The following is a 19,727-nucleotide window of genomic DNA, read 5'->3' as shown; positions in this document are numbered from 1 at the left end:
CCTCAGCTCTCACCCCCTCAGACCTCAGCCCCTCAGATCTCATTCAGTCCCTCAGATCCCAGGCCTATCACTCACCAGTTCAAGAACCTAGGTAAGCAACTAATCTTGGTCTCAGTTTTCTCATCTATAAACAGAGATGAGGCTAGTAAATTCCTCATAACCATCTTCAAGAGGATCACATGATTTAATCCACCTGAAGTGCTTAGAATGTTGCTCACAATCATGAGGCGGCAGTTTACCCCAGCAGTGGAGAGTGAGGACCTGGCTCACTCTGGTCTCTGCTGGGTGCTGTGTTCTCACCTTCACTGGGTCATTTCACCTCTCTGACTATCTCCGTGGGGTGTTTGGGAGAAACAAAGGTAGATCTGTGAAGCGTGTAGCACAGTGCTTGCTGATGTCACCCATTCACAAACATTAGCAAGTGTGACAAGGGGGAGAATTAAGCACACACTTGGGATGTGCAAAGTCACACTTGCTACATACACCAAGTCTGATCCTTTTTCGAGAATTTCAGGATTGATATTTATTCATGAGAGGATTCTCAGAATAATTCCCAGAAATAAACTACATCAACATGATATATTAGAAAGCTGAAAAAAAAATACTAGGGACAAAAAAATATCATATATAAAAGAAAAAACCCAGTCCATCAAAAAGATGTAGAAGCCAGGTGTGGTGGCATAATCCTAACACTTGGGAAGCAGAGGCAGGCAGATCTCCATGAGTTCAAGACCAGCCTGCTCTACAGAGTAAGTTCTAGACCAGACATTGAAACCCTGTCTAAAAATAAAAAATTAAAAACACAAGAGAAAAACAGAAATCTTAAGTGTGAACACACTAAAATAAATACACCACACTTTCAAAATACATAAATCAAGCTGGATATGATATGGTAGCACATTCCAGAATATGGGAGGTGAAGGCAGGAAAATCAACCAGCCTGAGAAAAAGAAAACCTGTCTCAATCCCTGCCATTAAAAATATATAGATTGAAAGCTAGGCAGTGTATTCTAGTTTCTGCCAGCCTGATCACCTTTTGCAATATTGCAATGTACTCAATAAACTTTTTTTTTTTGTTTTTTTGAGACAGGATTCTTCTGTGTAGCTTTGACTGTCCTAGAACTCGCTCTGTCATCCAGGCTGGCCTCAAACTCACAAAGCTCTGCCTGCCTCTGCCTCTCAAGTGCTGGGATTAAAGGTGTGGGCCACCACCACTCAGCACAATAAACTATTAGAAAAATTAATCTCCTGAGTCTCATGAAAAATTTCATTGACTACGACTGCTCATTCTTTGGATATGTGAGATGTGAGGGAGCCTTTTTAGGTGTGGGCACAGCAGACCTCTGCTGAGCCTGGTCAGTGCGGGTGAGCAGAGACGTCAGGTCAAGAGTGGGTTTAACCGCCGGGCGGTGGTGGCACACGCCTTTAATCCCAGCACTCGGGAGGCAGAGCCAGGAGGATCTCTGTGAGTTCGAGGCCAGCCTGGTCTACCAAGTGAGCTCCAGGAAAGGCGCAAAGCTACACAGGGAAACCCTGTCTCAGAAAAAAAAAAAAAAAAAAGAGTGGGTTCAACCTCCAAAGGCAAAGAGTGTTCATTCTAAGATTAAGTTCTATTGAATCAAGTTTGTGGGTCTCAATAATGGTAGACAGTGTTGTAAAGAGAAACTTTAATGCTCTCTGGGGAAGAAGGAGATAACACTCAGGTGTTTCTGGGAAGCAGGTGAATCAGGACACTCCACACTCTTTCAACACCGGAAGCACCTCAGATCCCACAGACAGGAAACATGGAGAGGATAAATCCAAGGACGCGTGCATCAGGTACACACCAAAGTTCACCTGCGATTGAGACAACAGTCACAGGCCACATTATTTTAAAAGTTAAAATCATCTGTCGCATGCCTTTAATCCCAGCATCCCAGCATGCAGAGGCCTGTGCTCGTGTGTGTACAGGTACACATGTGTGCATATGTTGGCCAGAGGACAACCCTGGCTGTTGTTTCTCAGATGCCGTCTGTCCACCTTGTTTACTGAGACAGGGTCTCTCATAGGTCTGTGGCTCACCAGGTAGGGCAGGCTGGCTGGAGAGCCCCAGGAGTCTGCCTGCTCTACCTTCTCAGATCTGGGATTACAAGCATGTGTCAAAGTGTCCAGTCCAGCTCTATTTTTTTCAGCGTGTGTGTGTGTGTGTGTGTGTGTGTGTGTGTGTGTGTGTGTGTGTGTCTGTTGTGTGAGCTCTTGAGCTTGCAAGGCATGCATTTTACAGACTGAGCTATCTCCCCAGCCTATTTATCTATTATTTATTTGAGACAGGACCTCATTGTAATACAGGGCAACCTCAAACTCTATGTAACCATGGATGTCCTTGAGCCTCCTTGGGGATCTAGGAGTTATCACCACACCCGGCTTCAAGAATGCTTTAAGAGTCTCACTGGAATTCTTCACAAAGCCTAACAGAAAATGTAAAGCTAAAAATAAATGCTTCTAGAGTGAATCAATATATTAAACACTCAGCTCTTATAATCGAGAGTCTACAACAGCAACACTGAGTCATTTTAACCTCCAAGAAGATGAGCTGCCGGGCTTGGTATCATGAACTTTACTGAGCCTTCTCAACAGATCCTCTACCCACGGAGCTATCTGACCTTTTTATGAGATCTCTGTGGTGAAGAAAATAGTGATCAGGATAGTAGAATTATGTTTTTTTCTTGAGCTGGTAGGGATGGAAACCAGACCCTGGTACATGCAGGGTGATTGAGCACTCTACCACTGAGCTTCATCCCCAGCCCTGTTATTTTTATAGTCCTTCTATCTTCAATAATATCTGAGAGCATGGGGGGGCTGGAGAGATGGCTTAGAAGTTAACAGCACTGGCTGCTCTTCCAGAGGTCATGAGTTCAATTCCCAGCAACCACACGGTGGCTCACAACCATCTACAATTAGATCTGGTGTGTAGGCAGAACACTGTAAACATAATAAATAAATCTTTTAAAAAAAAGAGCTCTGAGAACATTAAAATGCTTATAATAAAACAATAACCAACACTGGATGAGACGTTGAATGGCAAGGAAAATAACAGGGAACCACGGGCAAGCTCAGGACCTTGATTAAAGCATTGGCTTTGAGAAGAATAACAAACCTCCACTGCTGAAAACTACTCAGCACTCCTATCAATATAGTTGCATGCCAAGATCTTACAATGGGGTGCCACGTTGGGCACACATACCTACCTTTCTCCCCCGGCTCTCAGAAAGCTTCTGGAAAACATCTTGGTTCCTCTGCCCGGTTTGCTGGTCAATACAGATCATCTGACACCTGTGGCAAGGCCCCAGGACCTGGCAGAGGAGAAGGGAACCGTGATGAGGCCTTCACACTTTGCAGGGTGGAATCACATACATACGGCCAAACTCTGAACACAGAAGCGGCCCCTCATTGCAGCGCTTTCTGGGAATGGCCTATGTAGGGTTGAGGGCTGAAAGGCTACTGCATAAGAGCAGTGGAGAGAAGGAAAGGAATGGAAGACAATCTCGATGGTTCCTAGAGGTGGGAGGAATCTGAGGAAGGAAAACGTTCGGAACTGCAAAGACAAACAGAAACCAGCACCGAGCCAGGCCCAGGGCACCGCAAGCTTTGAGCACCAACCATCCACATAAAGATTTAACCTACAGAGGAAGTAGACATACAGACACAGAATCACAAGCAGGGATTTGTCCTCATATTGCTGACCGTATGGAAAACTTGTATCTTAGACATCACACAGTATTGAAGATAACACATCTATGTGATGCTTGCCACAAGAATTAACATTCATTTACAAGGAGCTGGGGATGTGGCTCAGTGAGCTAGGTACTTGCCCGCATGCATGAAGCCATGGGTTCCACCCCCAACCCTGCACAAAACAGGTGTGGTGAGGCACATCTATAATCCCAGCACTCGGAAGGTGGAGGCAGAAGGATCAGAAATGCAAGTTCATCCTCAGCTACACAGCAAGTCTGACACTTGCCTGAGCTACATAAGACTCTTAAAAAGCAACAAAAAAAATCACAAAGACCTTTAAATAAAATGGGGAAATACTCATATTTTGTAGCTGAAGCAGAAAGCAAGGTATATGTATATTTTATGTGTATCTACAAATAAACATACCTACATACCCCACACAACAATACATAAAAGAACATCCAGATGCTTGGCATAGGTCATACGGTATAAGAGAACTTCAGTAGTTATTGGCCATGTACCTTTATCACTTTAATAACAAGAAAAAACATAAATACTAACCAAAAGTTTACATCTCAGCAGTAATAAGATTGCTCTTTTACTACACACATAAGATGCAGAAGTGCTTTTGTAAAAGACAGAGTCTCAGTATGTTTTCCAGGCTGGCTTCGAATGCCTGAACTCAAGTGATCCTCCTGCCTTAGTTTCTTGAGCAGCTGGGACCACCGTGTCAGCCACTAGGTCCCCATAGACATTTGTGCCTCTGCTTATTCGTGAGTAAGCATTATTCACTAAAATTAGAAGCACTCACTAATGTAGCTGAGCCTTGGCTTGTGCTGTAGTGTACACTCTAGCTGATGGGCATCCATCCACTGGGAAATAATGTCTGTGTGGTTCTGAGCTCCACGTTCCCAGGCCCTGTGAGTGGCAGAGAGTGCAAGGAAGAACTGCTTACAACACCCAACTAAGATGGATTCCCTCATCCAACCGTTTAGCTGGATTTATCCAGGAGTCCAGACACTATCTGAAGGATGCCAAGCCCGTATCCGGCACACCATCATGCTCAAGTGGGAACACTCACTCCTGAGACCAGGGGCCAGCTCAGCTCAGTTTGCAGACCCTCTTAGTTACCCTGGGAAAGAGCGTCTCCCGGGAAGCCGGCAGAAGGGATGTCAGGGACCAGCAGCAGCCTCCAGGCCCAGGCCCAAGCCAGTTTCTCCTCACAGACAACACTTTGTGTCAAAATCTAGTCATTTTGTTGAAAAGATGCTCGGAAAAGTCTCTGAGATGGCAGTAGGGACACTGGCCAGATATTCTTTTATATAAGCACATACACATATATGCACATTTCCTTTTTAAGTCTTTCTTAGTTTTCTTTTAATTGGTATCTTTAAAAAGCATTTACTGTTATAAATGCCTGTTGAAAAATAAGTCAAACACAAACACATGCAGATTTAAATGAAAAAAGTCAGCAGCTATTGTCCCTACTGTGGTAAATAGACGGCAACTTGAGAGGATCTGGGCTTATCTCAGAGACTCACCGCCAAACGCATCTATGAGGGAGTTTCTAGGTTGGGCTAGTGGGTGTGGGATGACCCACCCTAAATGGAGTGCCACCGTTCCATGGGCTGGGGTCCCAGACTTAAGAACAGGAGAAACACAGCTGAGCACCAGCATCCACACTGCTCTCCACTTCCTGTGGACTCAGGGTGAGCGGCTCCTCACTTCTGCTGTCTTCCTCACCATGGTGGACTGTCCCCTCCAACTGTAAACTGAAATTAACCCTTCCTCACGTAAGTTGCTTTCTCAGAGACTACAGCCACCAGAAAAGGAGCCAGTACAACCTCCCCATCCTCAGAGACAGGGGCTGCTACAAGGCTGGAGGTCACCCCCAGCTGAGGCCTGTGCCCAGCCATACCTCTACACCTTTGTGGGAAGAACACGGACATCTGAGAGGCTCCCTGGGTCCCCTTCCATCACGCGGCACAGTGGGTACCCTTCCATGTCAGTACATGGAGAACTCCTCTTCTTCCTCCTCCTCACACTTTGAAATTACCAGGATGAAAGCTTGGCCTGTCCGAGTTGACGTTCTTCGCTCTTCAAAACCATGAAATAGTTTCTAAGGACTCAGCTCCCGTTGTGCTATGAATGTAAAATCCCCTCCTGGGGTGCTATTTTGGCAAATTGTAGCCCTTTACGATATGGAGCGGCTCTGAGGAAGTGGGTCACTTGGGGTGGACCTTTAGCTGGCCCTAGCTTTTTGTTTACTGTTCCTTGATTGGCCCAGATATGAGCAAGCAGCCTCACTGTTGCCACTACCTCTGAAAGCCATTTCCCCCACCACTCCTTCCCTCCCTGATGGACTGTATCTACCCTGACGCCATGGGCCCAAACAACCCCTTCCTCACTCAAGCTGTTCCTTGTCAGGTATCCAGTCACAATAAGAAAAACAGCCAACATGTTGTCGATAATTTTTAGTGAAGGTCATAATCCATACCACTCTCCTATTTGGATTTGTTTGTTTGTTTTAGATGGGAACCAAGCCTGGGTCCTCTGCAAGGGCAGCCGGTGCTCTTAAACACTAAGCCATCTCTCCAGCCCCTATTTGGAATTTTTAAGGATCAGTTTCCCCAAGTGAGGTTGAACTAACATGTATAAAGTAGTGATGGCTTCGTGGCATCCAGTAAAATCCGCTTTCTCACAGAGATGCTCCAGTCCCAGGGCAACTGCTGCAGCACCTACTGCCGTCGGCAGACAGGTTCTAAGGGTTTGTTTTTGAAAGATGCAGAATTAACTGAATCTTGCCCTATTTGCTGTTTACTGTCTGCATTGTGTAGATGTAGCATAATTTATTTAATCTTATTAATAACTCTGTATTAAGCATAGTTAGGATGTTCCTTAATTTTTTATAACACAATAATACTTCAATAAGTAATATGACCACATTATCTTCCCACACTTGCCTCAATGTTGCTGGTAATAGTAGCGGCTTTGCTCCACTAGGGACTCAAACCTAGGGTGCTCCACTGGGGACTGAACTAGGTAAGTGCTCTACCACTGAGCTACATCCCCAGCCAGCGCACAAGAATATCTAAGCAGTGGTTTTCTTCAAAATGAAATTACCAGGCCAAAGAGCATGCATAGTTTAACATTAGAAATGTTAACTAAAGAGAGCAAAGCACGCTGAGATGTCACTCAGAAAGGTTCTTGTGCCTTTTCTGTTTACGGCCCCAGCCCCTGGGGAGACACCGGTACTGCTGTTGTCAGGTGGGTTCCTGATAGTGATCCTGGAACAGTTTACTTCCCCCTCCCTCCTTCCTCCTTCCTCCCTTTGGTCCTCCCTCCCTTTGGTCCTCCCTCCCTCTCTCTCTCCAAATATCTCACAAGGTCTATGTAGTGCCTACCTTGGAGCCCAGCAGGTAAAGCAGCAGAGATTCAGTGATGGAGAACAGGAATGGGAGAGGAGGTCAGCATACAGGAAAACGGCAGGAAAGACGCTGCCAGAACCAGGCTTACAGGAGAGAAAAGAGAATGACTTTCAAGACGGTAACTGCCTCGAGAAGAACTTACAGAGTTCAAGGATAAGAAAGACCGTCAGGTCCTTTTGTGGTATCCCCACCCCAGACCTGAGATCCACTGATTGCAATTTAGATCACTGTAACTGCTTTTTCTGCGTGTTAGACTGGTGTTCCGTTTAAGCACAGAGCCTGGACACAAGGAAGTCATGTGACAGCCAGGTTACACCCCCTGCAATCAGTAGGATCAGCTTGTACCCACTGAGGAGCTGAGCACATTGTCCCGCAGTGAGCCATCCCTCCAGCCTCCAGTAGGATCAGCTTGTACCCACTAAGGAGCTGAGCACATTGTCCAGTAGTGAGCCATCCCTCCAGCCTTCAGCTCACCCTTATCTTTCCTGTCTACCTCCACCAACAATTACTCACTGGGCACTGACTCAGCCGGGATGCTCTAGGTCCCAGAAGCAAGCTGGGGAAAAAAAAGGCAGACATGATCCACACCGTGTGTGCTCTGGGGGGACGGTGCAGGCGGCATGTCAAGGAGAATCATATTCCTGAGCAGCTTCTACCGAGGTGACCTCTAAGCCGATGTCCAGTAGCAACACAGCAAGTAGAAGGGGCAAAGGGGCAAAGGCCTGAGGCAGGAGAGTGGCTTGTCCCTGGATGAGGGGAGGCCGAGCTCAGAGGCAGAGAGATGAGCAGGCTCAGAGGCAGACAGACCTCATGAGTTTGTCAGTCATGTGAGGAATAAAGGTTTAGGGTGGGGTTTCCCTTCCATCTCTCTCATATTTAAGACTACTGCAAAGGCCTGGGGCCTTTAACGATAATCTCTTCCCCGGCTGCCATTAAGGGCAGAAGCCAGAAGGGAAAAGAAAGAGGAGGGAGTAGGGATGAAGAGGGAGAGGAGAGGGGGAGGAGGGAAGAGAGAAAGGGAGAGGAGAGAGAAAGGGGAGGAAAAGAGGAGGAAGAAGAAGGAAGGAGAGGGGAGAGAAAGCAGACCAAGGGGAGACGGAGGGTGATGAGGAGAGAGAGGGAAAATAGAGGGGAAGGGAAGGGAGAAGGCACAGCAACAGAAGGCATTGAGGGGTCCCTAGGCTTCTGAGTCGCCCCTACAAGCTCCACGGCACTGGAAAGTGATACCCAGCATCATTAAAGAGGACATGTTCCCAGGACACAAGCATTCCCAGAAAACGGACTCGAGCCCAAACATGATTCACAGAAAATGGTACCTGGAGAGAGGGGCACCTGCCACCATCCAGTTCTGGAGTTGAGATCAACAGTCAGCGGCAGCCTTTGAGGAAGGATAACCACCTCCTAAAACTTACCTGGAAATGCAAGGAGCCAACGGAAACCTCGTCCCACTCCTCTTCCTCAAAAGGCCTCGCTCCCTTGGTAATGATGTTGGCCCGGAAGCGGGAGACGAGATCTTTCACCGAGAATGACTCCTCTTTTCCATGCTCGTCACTGTTCAGACAGACCAAGAAGGGTAAGTGGAGAGAGACAGCAGATGCACACACTGTGGCAACAATTCTACACACTTGGCTCCCCATCCCTGACTAGGCCAATTATCCTCTGATGGTCAGAAAAAAACTCTCAGAGTGTAAGAGCAAGACACACCCATCTGTTAGACACATTCACTGCCCCTCCCTAGGATATGGTCTCACCTCCAGGGAGAAGACCACAGGAGGCAAATGATGGATAAGTCTTAGCTGAAGAAACCAGATGGACAGAGTAAAAATGAACAAGTCTCCAGAAAGTGTCAGTTCTATAACACGGGACGGGACATGGTCAGAGAAGAACTGTCAGTACTTGAACTACAAAGACCTGCTTAGCACAAAGACCAGAACGTAAGAAAAAAAAAATCATAGAGGATAAGATTCCTTGTTTGTTTAATGAGATAGGATCTCCCCATGTTACCCGGGTTGGCCTCAAATATGTAATCCCCCTGCCTCGGCATCCCAAGTGCCATGATTATAGCCATGCACCACCAGGCCCAGCTTATAAAGTTCCTGTTTGAAAGTGTTGTTTATTGTCACGAGCTTCTACAAAATGACTTTCTGTGTTCCCATACACCCCAGCCCATTCAGAGGAATACACTGAAAACAGTTCTTAAGACCTCCCCAACACAGGAGCACACACTCTGATATATCAAAGAATGAGCGAGACTATGTGCAGTGAAAGAAATCTCAACAAGGGTGACTTCGGTCAGGTTGGCTCAGATGAGATATAAGTGGGGTGTGGTCCCTACTTGATCTGGGGTGACTCAGGGGCACACATCTGTAAAACTTCTCGGTGCCATGGGCTTAGGACTTTTTGCACTTTGCATACTTTCACAAATTCCTAGAATTTCCAGGTTGGTCTATGCTGGGAAGTGGCAGGAGACAGTCACTGAGCTTGGTAGAATGTGCTCTGGGGAAAGAGCTGAAAGGCTGTGGGTTGACATAGGATTGTCAAAAATTGTGACATCCCTTCTGAATGGCAGGGGTCACATATAAGCCAGGGACTGGGAGATCTTGGCCTAGCTTCACTGCAAGCCATGTGTACCTCCAGCAACCCAAGAGGACTTCAGTTTTCAGTCCTTCGAGTCTGGATTTACTTTCCAAGTTGGTACAAACTCCTTTGTGTTTTGAGAAAGGGAAGGTTTCTTGTCTGAAAGCTATTTTGTTACCATGCAAATGGGGGAGCCCATCAATCTGCATATGGATACTGAGAAACCCCAATCCCTGGCTCAGTCTCTTACCAATGACGTCATTCAGGGCCAGCCAGCCTCGCTCTAAACCAGCTGGTGGGAAACATATGCCCCGCTGGTAGAAACCTGGGTCTCAGCATGCCTGTCTTCTCTAACCTTCCACATTAAGGACCCACTTTCTCCTGTTCTGGGTGTCTGAGAGAAGGGTCCCCTGGTTCTGAGAAAAATCAGAACACCAGAAACTCCAAAGCCATGTCACAATTCTATACCTGAGGAAGACAAACTTGGTCCACAGCCAAGGAATCCTATTGTGTGTTCTCTCAAAGGACTAGAAACTCCAAGAGCCAATCTCAAGCAAAGAGTGAAAGTCAAGGAGTTCAAGGTGTTCAAGGTGTGAACATGTGTGTACAAGACCACATGGCACATGATGTGCCAGGAGTGCATACCTACCCCCCTGACCTGAGGACTAAGAATGAGAAGTCTGTGTCCACCGTGGCCTGATGAACAGCTGGATGACTTTCTCTAATCAATTGCCTGACTACCAGACCCGAGTTTCCTCTGAGGAAAAACGAGGAGTTGGTATGGTCAGAACTTCCCAAGACTTGAGAAGGTATCCTAAAAGCATCTGGGCCCTCAGGAGAGCACTGGGTAGAGCGAGCAGCCAGGGACACTGTGTCTGAAGGTGTATCTTACAGACAAAAGCTGCTTGTAATCGCACTCCAAATGCTTTTATAATCACCCCTTGTGTGAAGTAGGGCAGGAATCCTAAGAGACAGGGACAGTAGGAGGGTGGGCAATGAAACCAGGTCGAGCTGGTAACGAATTAAAACAGGGTGTAGAAATAGAATAATTAAACCTGGAGCTGGGGTTCTCCCTGTTTCATGAGAGTGTCTAGAGAGACCATGGAGGATGCTATAGTCTGGACCTTAAATATCCTCAAAGGCCCATGGTGGAAGCTGGATCCCCATCATCGTACCACTAGAAATGGTGGAAACTTGAAGAGCTGGTACTACTGGGAGGTGCTTGGGTCACTAGAGACATGTCCTTAAAGGGAACTGTCCATGTCCCCAGCTCTTCTCCATTCTCTCACCACGTACTCCTGCTGTGATGGGCCACCAATCATGACTGGCACCCCAGAAGACAGGCATTCTCTCTACAAGTTGATTGTCCCAAGCCTTTGCTCCAGTAATGGTAGGCTGATGGACACAGGCAGTAAATGAGAACACTCAGAATTATTAGCAGGAAGTGGGGCCGAGGAAATGGTTTGGATGGTACCTGTGTCAATCCCCAGCACTCACGGAAAAAGCCTTGCTTGGTGGCACCCACTTATAATCCCAGTGCTGGAGAGGTGGAGGCAGGGGGATCCCTGGGGCTTGAGAGTCGGCTGGCCTGGCCTACTCTGCGAGTTCTAGGTTCAGTGAGAGACCCTGTCTCAAAAAACAAGGTGGAGAGTGATTGAGAAAGAAACCTGAGATTGATCTCTAGCCTCCACACCCACGTGTATGCATGTGTACCCTCATACTTATATATGTGGGGATATATTGTATACCCTAATAAAATTTGCCTGAAGATCAGAGACACAAAGGAACAAGCCACCTCGTATCTCTAGGACTCCTCAACCTGAAAAGCCTCAGCCGACAAACCTCTAGCCGAATGAGCTTCCTCAGCCGAGAAGGCTTTAGTTTCTGTCTCCTCACGCCTTATATACCTTTCTCTGCCCACCCATACCATTTCCTGCCTCAATTATCGTAGTGCTGGGATTAAAAGTGTGTGATTCCCAAGTACTAGGATTAAAGGTGTGTGCCACCACTGCCTGGCATCTATGTTTGATCTAGTGGCTTGTTCTGTTCTCTGATCTTCAGGCAAATTTTATTAGGGTACATAACATACCACCACACTTCCCCTTATTGTCTAAAATAACAAATTATAAATTAAAGCAATAACGTAATAAATTAAAGCACCTCCAGCCGGGCAGAGGAAGCCCCTTCCAGCTGAAGCCCTTTTGGCTAGAGGCCTTTTAGCTAGAGGTTCTTTCAGCCGAGGAACTGGTGAGGGAAGAGGTAGTGGCTGTGGCTTGCTCTGCTTCTCTGATATTTCAGCTTTCACCCCAATATCTGGTCCGGGTTTTTTAATTAAAAGACCAAATTAGATTTTGTGTTACATATATGCACTCATGTGCACATGCCCACACACTCAATTTAGGAAGGAAGGAAGGAAGGAAGGAAGGAAGGAAGGAAGGAAGGAAGGAAGGAAGGAAACAGGCAGGCAGGTGGGTAGACAAACAAGAATTGCCCAAAGGTTCACTGACTTCCCTGGGCCTCATTTCTCACCTGTAACTCAAGGGTCTGGACTCACCAACTTCCAGATCTTCCCTCCCCAGGTGGGCACCAGCCCCCCCCCCCCAGGGGCAAAGAGTTATAGTGTCTTCTGGCCGCAGGGAAAGGGTCTAACCTCGCATTTAGCCGCTGCTGAAGCTCCAGGACACTCGATGTGTTCACCAGCAGATACTGCGCCTCATTCACCAGGGACAGGGTGGCAGCAGTGCCAGGAGGTGGCCCTGAAAGGGAAGCAGGGAGAGAAGGGTTGCTTTCTGGGCATTGCCGCTGACTCTCCTTCCTGAGGCCCGCGGTTTCTACAGGCAGATGCCTTCCACACAGGGAAAATGTCAATGCTGGGGAAAGCAAGATTGTTCTAAGCGTGGCTCAGACCTCTGCAAAGACAGATGAAGAAAAAACATGCTGCGCATGCATGGGGGCCTGAATCAACCCCCAACACTCAGGTAAAAAGCCCTTCTAGGTAGCACCCACTGTAATCCCAGGGCTGGTGATCCTAGAATATACTAGGTCCCTGCTTCCAATAATCCAGAGATAATAAAACACTGAAGTGAATTTATTCTGACAAAGAGTTTTGTTCTTGAAGCAGGGTCTTCTTGCACGGTCAGGCTGGCCCCAAGTTCCCAGTCCTCCTACCTCTACCTCCCCAGGTTACAGGCATGCTCCACCACCACACTCAGACTCAGAGACAATTCTTGGAAGCAACAGTACAGGGCTAGAGTGAACCCTACCTGCCCTGGGCAAGACAGACAGGCCTGCAGTGTATACAGGCTTACAAATAGCTTCCATCAGTTGTATTCATGTATACATACATACATATGTATATATGTGTATATTAATTCATGTGAGTGTTTGCCTACATGTCCATGGAGGCCAGAAGAGGGCACTAGATCACCTGAGACTGGAGTGGCAGATGGTTGTAAGCCACCATGTGGGTGCTGGAAATCGGACCCGGGTCCTCTGGAAGAGCAGCCAGTGCTTTTTTTTTTTTAACTTGTCTATCATAAATTACATCCCAACTGCAGTTCCCCCTCCCCCATCCACTTCTCCTCCATTTCCCTTCAGAAAAGCACAGTCCTCCCAAAGATAACAACCAAACATGGCCTATCAAGTTGCAATAAGTACCAGGCACCTCCCCTCATATTAAGGCTGGATGAAGTAATCCAGTAGGAGGAAAAGGGTCTCAAAAGCAGGTGAAAGAGTCAGAAACAGCTTCTGCTCACACTGTTAGGAGTCCCACAAGAACACCAGACTACACAACCATAACATATATGCGGAGTGCGTAGGTCAGTCCCATGCAGGCTCCCTGGTTGTCAGTTCAGTCTCTGTGAGGCTCAATGAGCCCAGGTTAGTGGATTCTGTGGGTTTTCTTGTGGCGTCCTTGGTCCCTCTGCAGGCAGTGCTTCTAACCACTGAGTCATCTCTCCAGCCCCACAAAGGCCTTCTATACCTAACCATAGAGAAACAGGCAGACAGACAACAAACAGACAGACAGACAGTCTTTGTCAATAAACAGAAGAAGATGCTCTAACAGCCAGTGGATTTGCATATGGTACTTAATGGAGAAATAAACAGAAGATTCAAAGCTCCTGAAAAGTAAGGGGGGGGGGGACCTATTGAAAGAAACTATAAAATTCTTCTATTTTTATCCAAGCTGGTGATAAAAGGGCTGGCTGGGTCGGGGCCTATGGAGCATCTTCAAGCAGGGACTGTGATCTCCAGAGTATGTGGTCCGACTCCAACTGTCCTCTTTGGTCTGCCTAACAAGGGATGCCTCCACATCATCCTCTACAAAGGGCTGGCTCCCCTGTCACAGAGGAAAGGCACACTGCCCTGGGGCTGACCACCTCCAGCATAGCAAACAAAAGTCCCATTCAAACCCTGGAACCAGGACCAGGGAAAGAAACGTCTCCACAGCCTGGGCAAAAGACCCTCCCACAGGTCAGGTGCAGACCAGCCCTTCACTGGCTGTGGGGCTGCAGGACCTAATTAAGCTGTCGAGTGACAGGCATGAAAGGCTTTTCATGTTAGAACCCTGTGCTCCTGTCACCGACCTCAGAAGAAAGGCTGAGTGACAGTGTGCTAACCAGGGTCCCTTCTTCCCCAGCAATTCTTGATTCATGAGATTTCCCAGGAGTGAGGGGTGCTGAGCACCACCAGGTCTGTCTACAAATGACAGCGCTCTCAAGTGAGGGAACCAAACGAGAGCCCAGCTATCCTGTAAGAGAGTGCTAAGATTTGTTCTTTATGTTCAATAATTATTTTTCAAAATAATCATATATTTATGTTGTTTTGATTGACTAGACACTGTTAAAATTATAAGAACTTAGTCCAGAAGTAATTTCCTAACCCTTAGACCCAGATGGTCTAAGCAAACTTCAAAGTCTTTGTACGCTTTAATTTATATTTTTTTTAGTTTTATAGAGATGTGGGGTGGTCAATAAAATATTTCTATGTATAAAATAACTCTAAGGCAATATTCCACCAAGAAGAAATGAAACACAAGTTTGAAAAGGAAAGAAATAAAATGCTGGGCATGGTGGCACACCTTTAATCCCAGTGCCTGGGGGGCAGAGGCAGGTGAATCCCTGAGTTCAAGGCCAGCCTAATCTATAGAGCTAGTTCTAGGATGGCCAGGATGGTCAGGGCTACACAGAGAAACTCTTTCTTGAAAAAAAAAAAACCTGGGTGTGTTGGTACATGCCTTTAATCCCAGCACTTGGGAGGCAGAGGTTGGTGGCTCATGCCTTTTAGTCCCGGTACTCTGAAGGCAGAGGCAGATCTCTGTGAGTTCGAGGCCAGCCTGGTCTACAGAGCGAGATCCAGGACAGCCAGGGATACAACGAGAAACCCTGTCTCAAAGAAAAAACAACAACAACAAAGACCTACACACGGGCTGGGGAGAGAGCTCAGTGGTAAAGTGCTTGCCATGCGGACATGAGGCAGAAGTTGAGATGGTCAGGACCCATGCGATGCCAGATGCAGTGGTGTGCATCTGTGATTCCTGTACGCCTCAGGTGAGATGGGAGGCAAAGCTAGAAGAATCCCAGGAGCTTGAGGTCTATCATGCAGGAGTAAGCCAGAGACTCTGCCTCAAGCAAGGTGCACACGCACAAACACACATACACATACCATACATATCATATACACATACCATACACACACACACTACACAGCACACCATATACATACACATGAACACACAACATACATACAAACACACATGCATTAACACACACACCATATATATACTAAAAAGACATATATATATATGAACAACATACATACATATACATACAAACACATACAGCTATGTCCACATACTCATGTATTTTAATGAAAACTCATGAAATTTAAATTTCCATGACATTCAAATAACTATCAAAGTACTGAAATGCCAGGCGGTGGTGGCGCACGCCTTTAATCCCAGCACTCGGGAGGCAGAGCCAGGCGGATATCTGTGAGTTCGAGGCCAGCCTGGGCTACCAAGTGAGTTCCAGGAAAGGCACAAAGCTACACAGAGAAACCCTGTCTCGAAAAACCAAAAAAAAAAAAAGTACTGAAATATGTTGGAAAAAATCCTGTACAAGTTTTAGCTCAATATCGTACTAAGTAAAATGTGCTGCAGGGCTGGAGAAATGGCTCAGCAGTTAAGAGCACTGGCTGTTCTTCCAGACGACCCAGGTGCCGTTCCCGACACTCACACAGTGGCTAACAACTGTCTATAAAAATTCCACTTCCAGGGGATCTGATTCCTACTTCTGGCCTCTAAGGGCACCACACACACATGTGCACAGACATATGTACAAGCAAATCACAGAGACACATGCAAGCACATAAAACAAAAATAAAATGTTCTATAGATACTCTTCTGTAACGGTTTAAACTACCTTCAAAACTTTAGATGAAAATGTAAAAATACTCTGGGGAAGAATGAAACTTCATCTTTTTCCTAAAGTCTCCAAACACAAAACTGGTAGAATTCCAGCGGGACCCAGAGAGCGTTGCACTGGGAGTGGCATCCTGGAAGCGGTCACAAGCGCCACCATCCTGCTCTGGTTCCATACCGTGCAGGCCCCAGGCCTCTTCTCTCCCCTGTGCCCACTTCCGCTGCTGCACCCAGGCACCAGCTGTGGCTCTGTGTTCCCATGTCTCCTCCTGTGGTGCAGCTGCACCCCAAGCCTCAAGGGAGATGACAAAACTCCCAGCTTAGAACCCTGCAGTGTGTCCTGCAGCTACAAGGTGAAGTCAGGAGCCCGCAGCCCGGGGAATCCACTTCCTGGGCTGAGAATGACACATGCAGAGTAACTAGTTCTCCAGCCCTTTAGTACTCCATCCCGGTGGAATACCTTTTCCAGGTGTCTTCCTGGCATTCCGCTGGAAGTTAGGACTTTGCTTGATTAGACGACATGGACGGCCAAAAAACTGTGACAGCCATCTTGAAACGTTTTCTCCGCAATCATAAGTATTTACCCTGGTCAAACAAACAAACAAAACAGTGAATTTTTATGCAGCAATTCTTCAAATAATTATTCAAATAGAAAATAGCCAAATTAAAATAAGAACACAAAATAAAACATTACAAAGTCCCCACTGGCAGGCAGCCTGAGGCAGCAGTTGGCTTGGGAAGCGACAGGGATCTCTCCCAGGCCCAAAAATATCTAAGATGGGGGGCTCGTGGGAGGCTTTCAGAGCTGGTCAAATGCTTTACAAACCCTCCTTTCCGAAAGATCTTCTTTGTATTAAAGATTGACACTGGGGAGCACAGAGCTCGGAGTTTAAGACTTCCAGAGTGATATTTTCCTTTCATAAGGCCTTATGCCCAAAATCATGCCCTGGTTTTTACAACAGGCTTGATGGAATCTTTTCTCTCCCAGTCAGATCACATGGGCTAATGTGTTTCGTTCACAAAACTGACTGCTGTGTCTATAAGGTACTGAAGTGTAAGTAAATCTATTGATCTGGTGTTTTAAATTGTGGGATTTATAGCTGGAGAAACAGCTCAGTTGTTAAGTGTACTTCCTGTTCTTCCAAAGGACCCAAGTTTGGTTCCCAGAGATCACATGACAGCTCACAACTGTCTGTAGCCCCAGCTCAAGGGGTTCTGGTGCTCTCTTCTGACTTCCAAGGGCACCAGGAATGCACAATGTACATACACATGAAATAAAATAAAACCCTAGAATACCCTAGAATCTTTAAAAATGTATATCACAAAGATTGAAGGCCACATCTCACCTTGAGATCACAGTATCTCAGGGTTACAAAGCGGATATTGTTGAAAACTTAAATTCTACTGGGGAAAATGGCTGGCTCCTTTTCCAGGAAGACCAGAGACCAAGAAACCAGTTTGCAGCGCTCTTGTCCCTCATACTTTCAGAAACCACACCAAGATCACAGTCATCACAATCGACCTCTGAGCAGAAGTGCCTCCAACCTCCAGATGTCGGAAAAGCATCGTTAACCAGAACACTGTGTTCGTCTCTGTTGCAGCCAAGTGAAATTGATGACCTAGCAAAAAAAAAAAAAAAAAAACCCTGCACATATTCTAGCCGGGCAAGACCGCTCAGTGGGCTAAGGCACTTACTGTCAAGCCTGCCAACCTGAGTCCATCCCCAGAATCCACAATGCAGAAGAAAAAAACCAACTCCTACAAGTTTTCCTTTGGCTTCCATACATATGCTATGGCACGTGCATCCACACACACACACACACACATACAAATAAATAATGAAAATAACTGCACATATCCCTATGTAAATACAGTTCTTTCTGTCAGAAGGTTTGAGTATAGCAATATGGAAAAAATGTTTGCCTGAAATTCATCGTCCCGATGAAAATGTACTGGAACGAATATTTAAATTGTCAAAGCTGTTAAATTGGTACAAATACTACTAGCGAGAAGACGTAGCTTGTGCTCAACACCTCAGCTGCCAAGATGAAAGACATGCAATTGGCCGTCCACATCACATTAACACCTTTCTCTTCTTTCCTAGTGGTGTAGTACTCAAAGTCCTGGAGGGATTCTTGCCTGTCACATTGGGACTCTGTGGCTAATTCTGACTGGCATGTTGATTGGAATAAAAACACTGGGACATTAGTGAGTCACGCCTTTGGGCATGCCGGTGAGGGTGTTTCCATGAGGGTGCTTCCAGAGAGATCATCTGAGGGAAGGAAGCCACACCCTGATTATGGGTAGCATCAACCCCAGGGGCTGGTGTCCCTAACTGTAAGAGGGAGATAGGAGAAAACTACAACAGCTACACTCCCCTTTCTCTGCCTTCTCCCTGTCAAGTTTTGATTGGGCACCCTTGAACTCCATCTGCCACTGCAGCAGCCATCTCTGACGCCAATCCTTCCCAATCATGAGGGACTGAACCCTCGAACCATATGCCAAAATAAACCCCGCCCCACTATGGAGCTCTTCCCAAGTGTTTGGTCACAGCATTGAAAAAGTAACCGACGCCAGGCGGTGTTGGTGCGCATCTTTAATCCCAGCACTCAGGAGGATCTTTGTGAGTTCGAGGCCAGCCTGGGCTACAGAGTGAATTCCAGGAAAGGTGCAAAACTACACAGAGAAACCCTGTCTCAAAAAACCAAAAAAAGAAAAAGAAGAAAAAAGAAAAAGTAACTGGAATAGTCATGCCTCAATTTGGATGTAGCTTTAGCAAATCCCATCACATGAATTCACAGCAGTTACAAAGGAAACACATTTGCTATTCACGTAGTGCCACCGTCTACTGAACATGTCTGTATTTCTTTCCATCAGAATGTTTGCAATAATTAATAGATAATTCACAGTCTAGAAGTTATGGGGTGGGTGATGGGTGGGTAGGTAGGCATACATGTTTGCATGTGGGGGTACACATATGTGTGTAGGTACATGAGCATATGTGTGTCTGTGTGGACACCAGAGGTCAAATTTGGGTATCGTTCCTCAGGAGCCATTCACCTTTATTTCTTTAAAAATTTCAATTTGTTAAGTATATGTCTCTTTTTAAGATTTATTTATTTTTATTTTTATGAAACTGAGCATTTGCCTGCGTGCATGTATGTACACCACCTACATGCCTGGTGCCTGCTGAACTCAAAAGAGGGTGTCAGGTCCCCTGGAACTGGAGTTATAGATGGTTATAAACCAGCATGTGGGTACTGGGAGCCAAAGTCAGGTCCTTTGAAGAGCAGCAAGTGTTATTAACCACTGAGCCATCCTCTACCCCGTGTTTTTGTAACAGAGTCTCTCCTGGAACCTGGGACGCATCAATTTGGCTAGGCTGGCTAGCCAGCAAACACCAGGTATCACTTGCCTTCTCCTCCCCATGCTGAGATTAAAAGGGCATAACATTACACCCATCTTCTTCCTCATGTTTGAGTGGCAAGCACTTTTTTGGCCTAATTGTCTCCCAGCTCCTGCTTATTATATATAAGTCTCTAGTGAACTGTGTATAGTTGCATATATTATTGAAGGAGAAGGTTGGT

The 19,727-nt window shown here is 46.4% G+C and overlaps 1 protein-coding gene across 3 annotated transcripts in view; it reads right to left on the bottom strand.

Annotated features, from left to right (window-relative positions):
* Positions 1–1,652: 1,652 nt before the first annotated feature.
* Mocos (molybdenum cofactor sulfurase) overlaps positions 1,653–19,727 on the bottom strand; it is a 51,169-nt gene continuing 33,094 nt past the window's right edge. For all 3 annotated transcript variants that reach the window (XM_059246475.1, XM_059246477.1, XM_059246476.1), the window contains 5 exons: positions 16,601–16,725; positions 12,370–12,475; positions 8,555–8,693; positions 3,228–3,332; positions 1,653–1,836 (listed from right to left, as the gene is read on the bottom strand). In XM_059246475.1, the coding sequence (XP_059102458.1) occupies positions 1,726–1,836; positions 3,228–3,332; positions 8,555–8,693; positions 12,370–12,475; positions 16,601–16,725 (586 nt within the window). In that variant the 3' untranslated portion in view covers positions 1,653–1,725. The remainder of the gene's footprint in view (positions 1,837–3,227; positions 3,333–8,554; positions 8,694–12,369; positions 12,476–16,600; positions 16,726–19,727) is intronic.

The sequence above is a fragment of the Peromyscus eremicus genome, chromosome 19, assembly GCF_949786415.1.
Source record: "Peromyscus eremicus chromosome 19, PerEre_H2_v1, whole genome shotgun sequence".
NCBI classification, from domain to species: domain Eukaryota; kingdom Metazoa; phylum Chordata; class Mammalia; order Rodentia; family Cricetidae; genus Peromyscus; species Peromyscus eremicus.
Note: the sequence above shows the minus strand (reverse complement) of the source record. Positions and strands in the feature narration are given on the sequence as shown.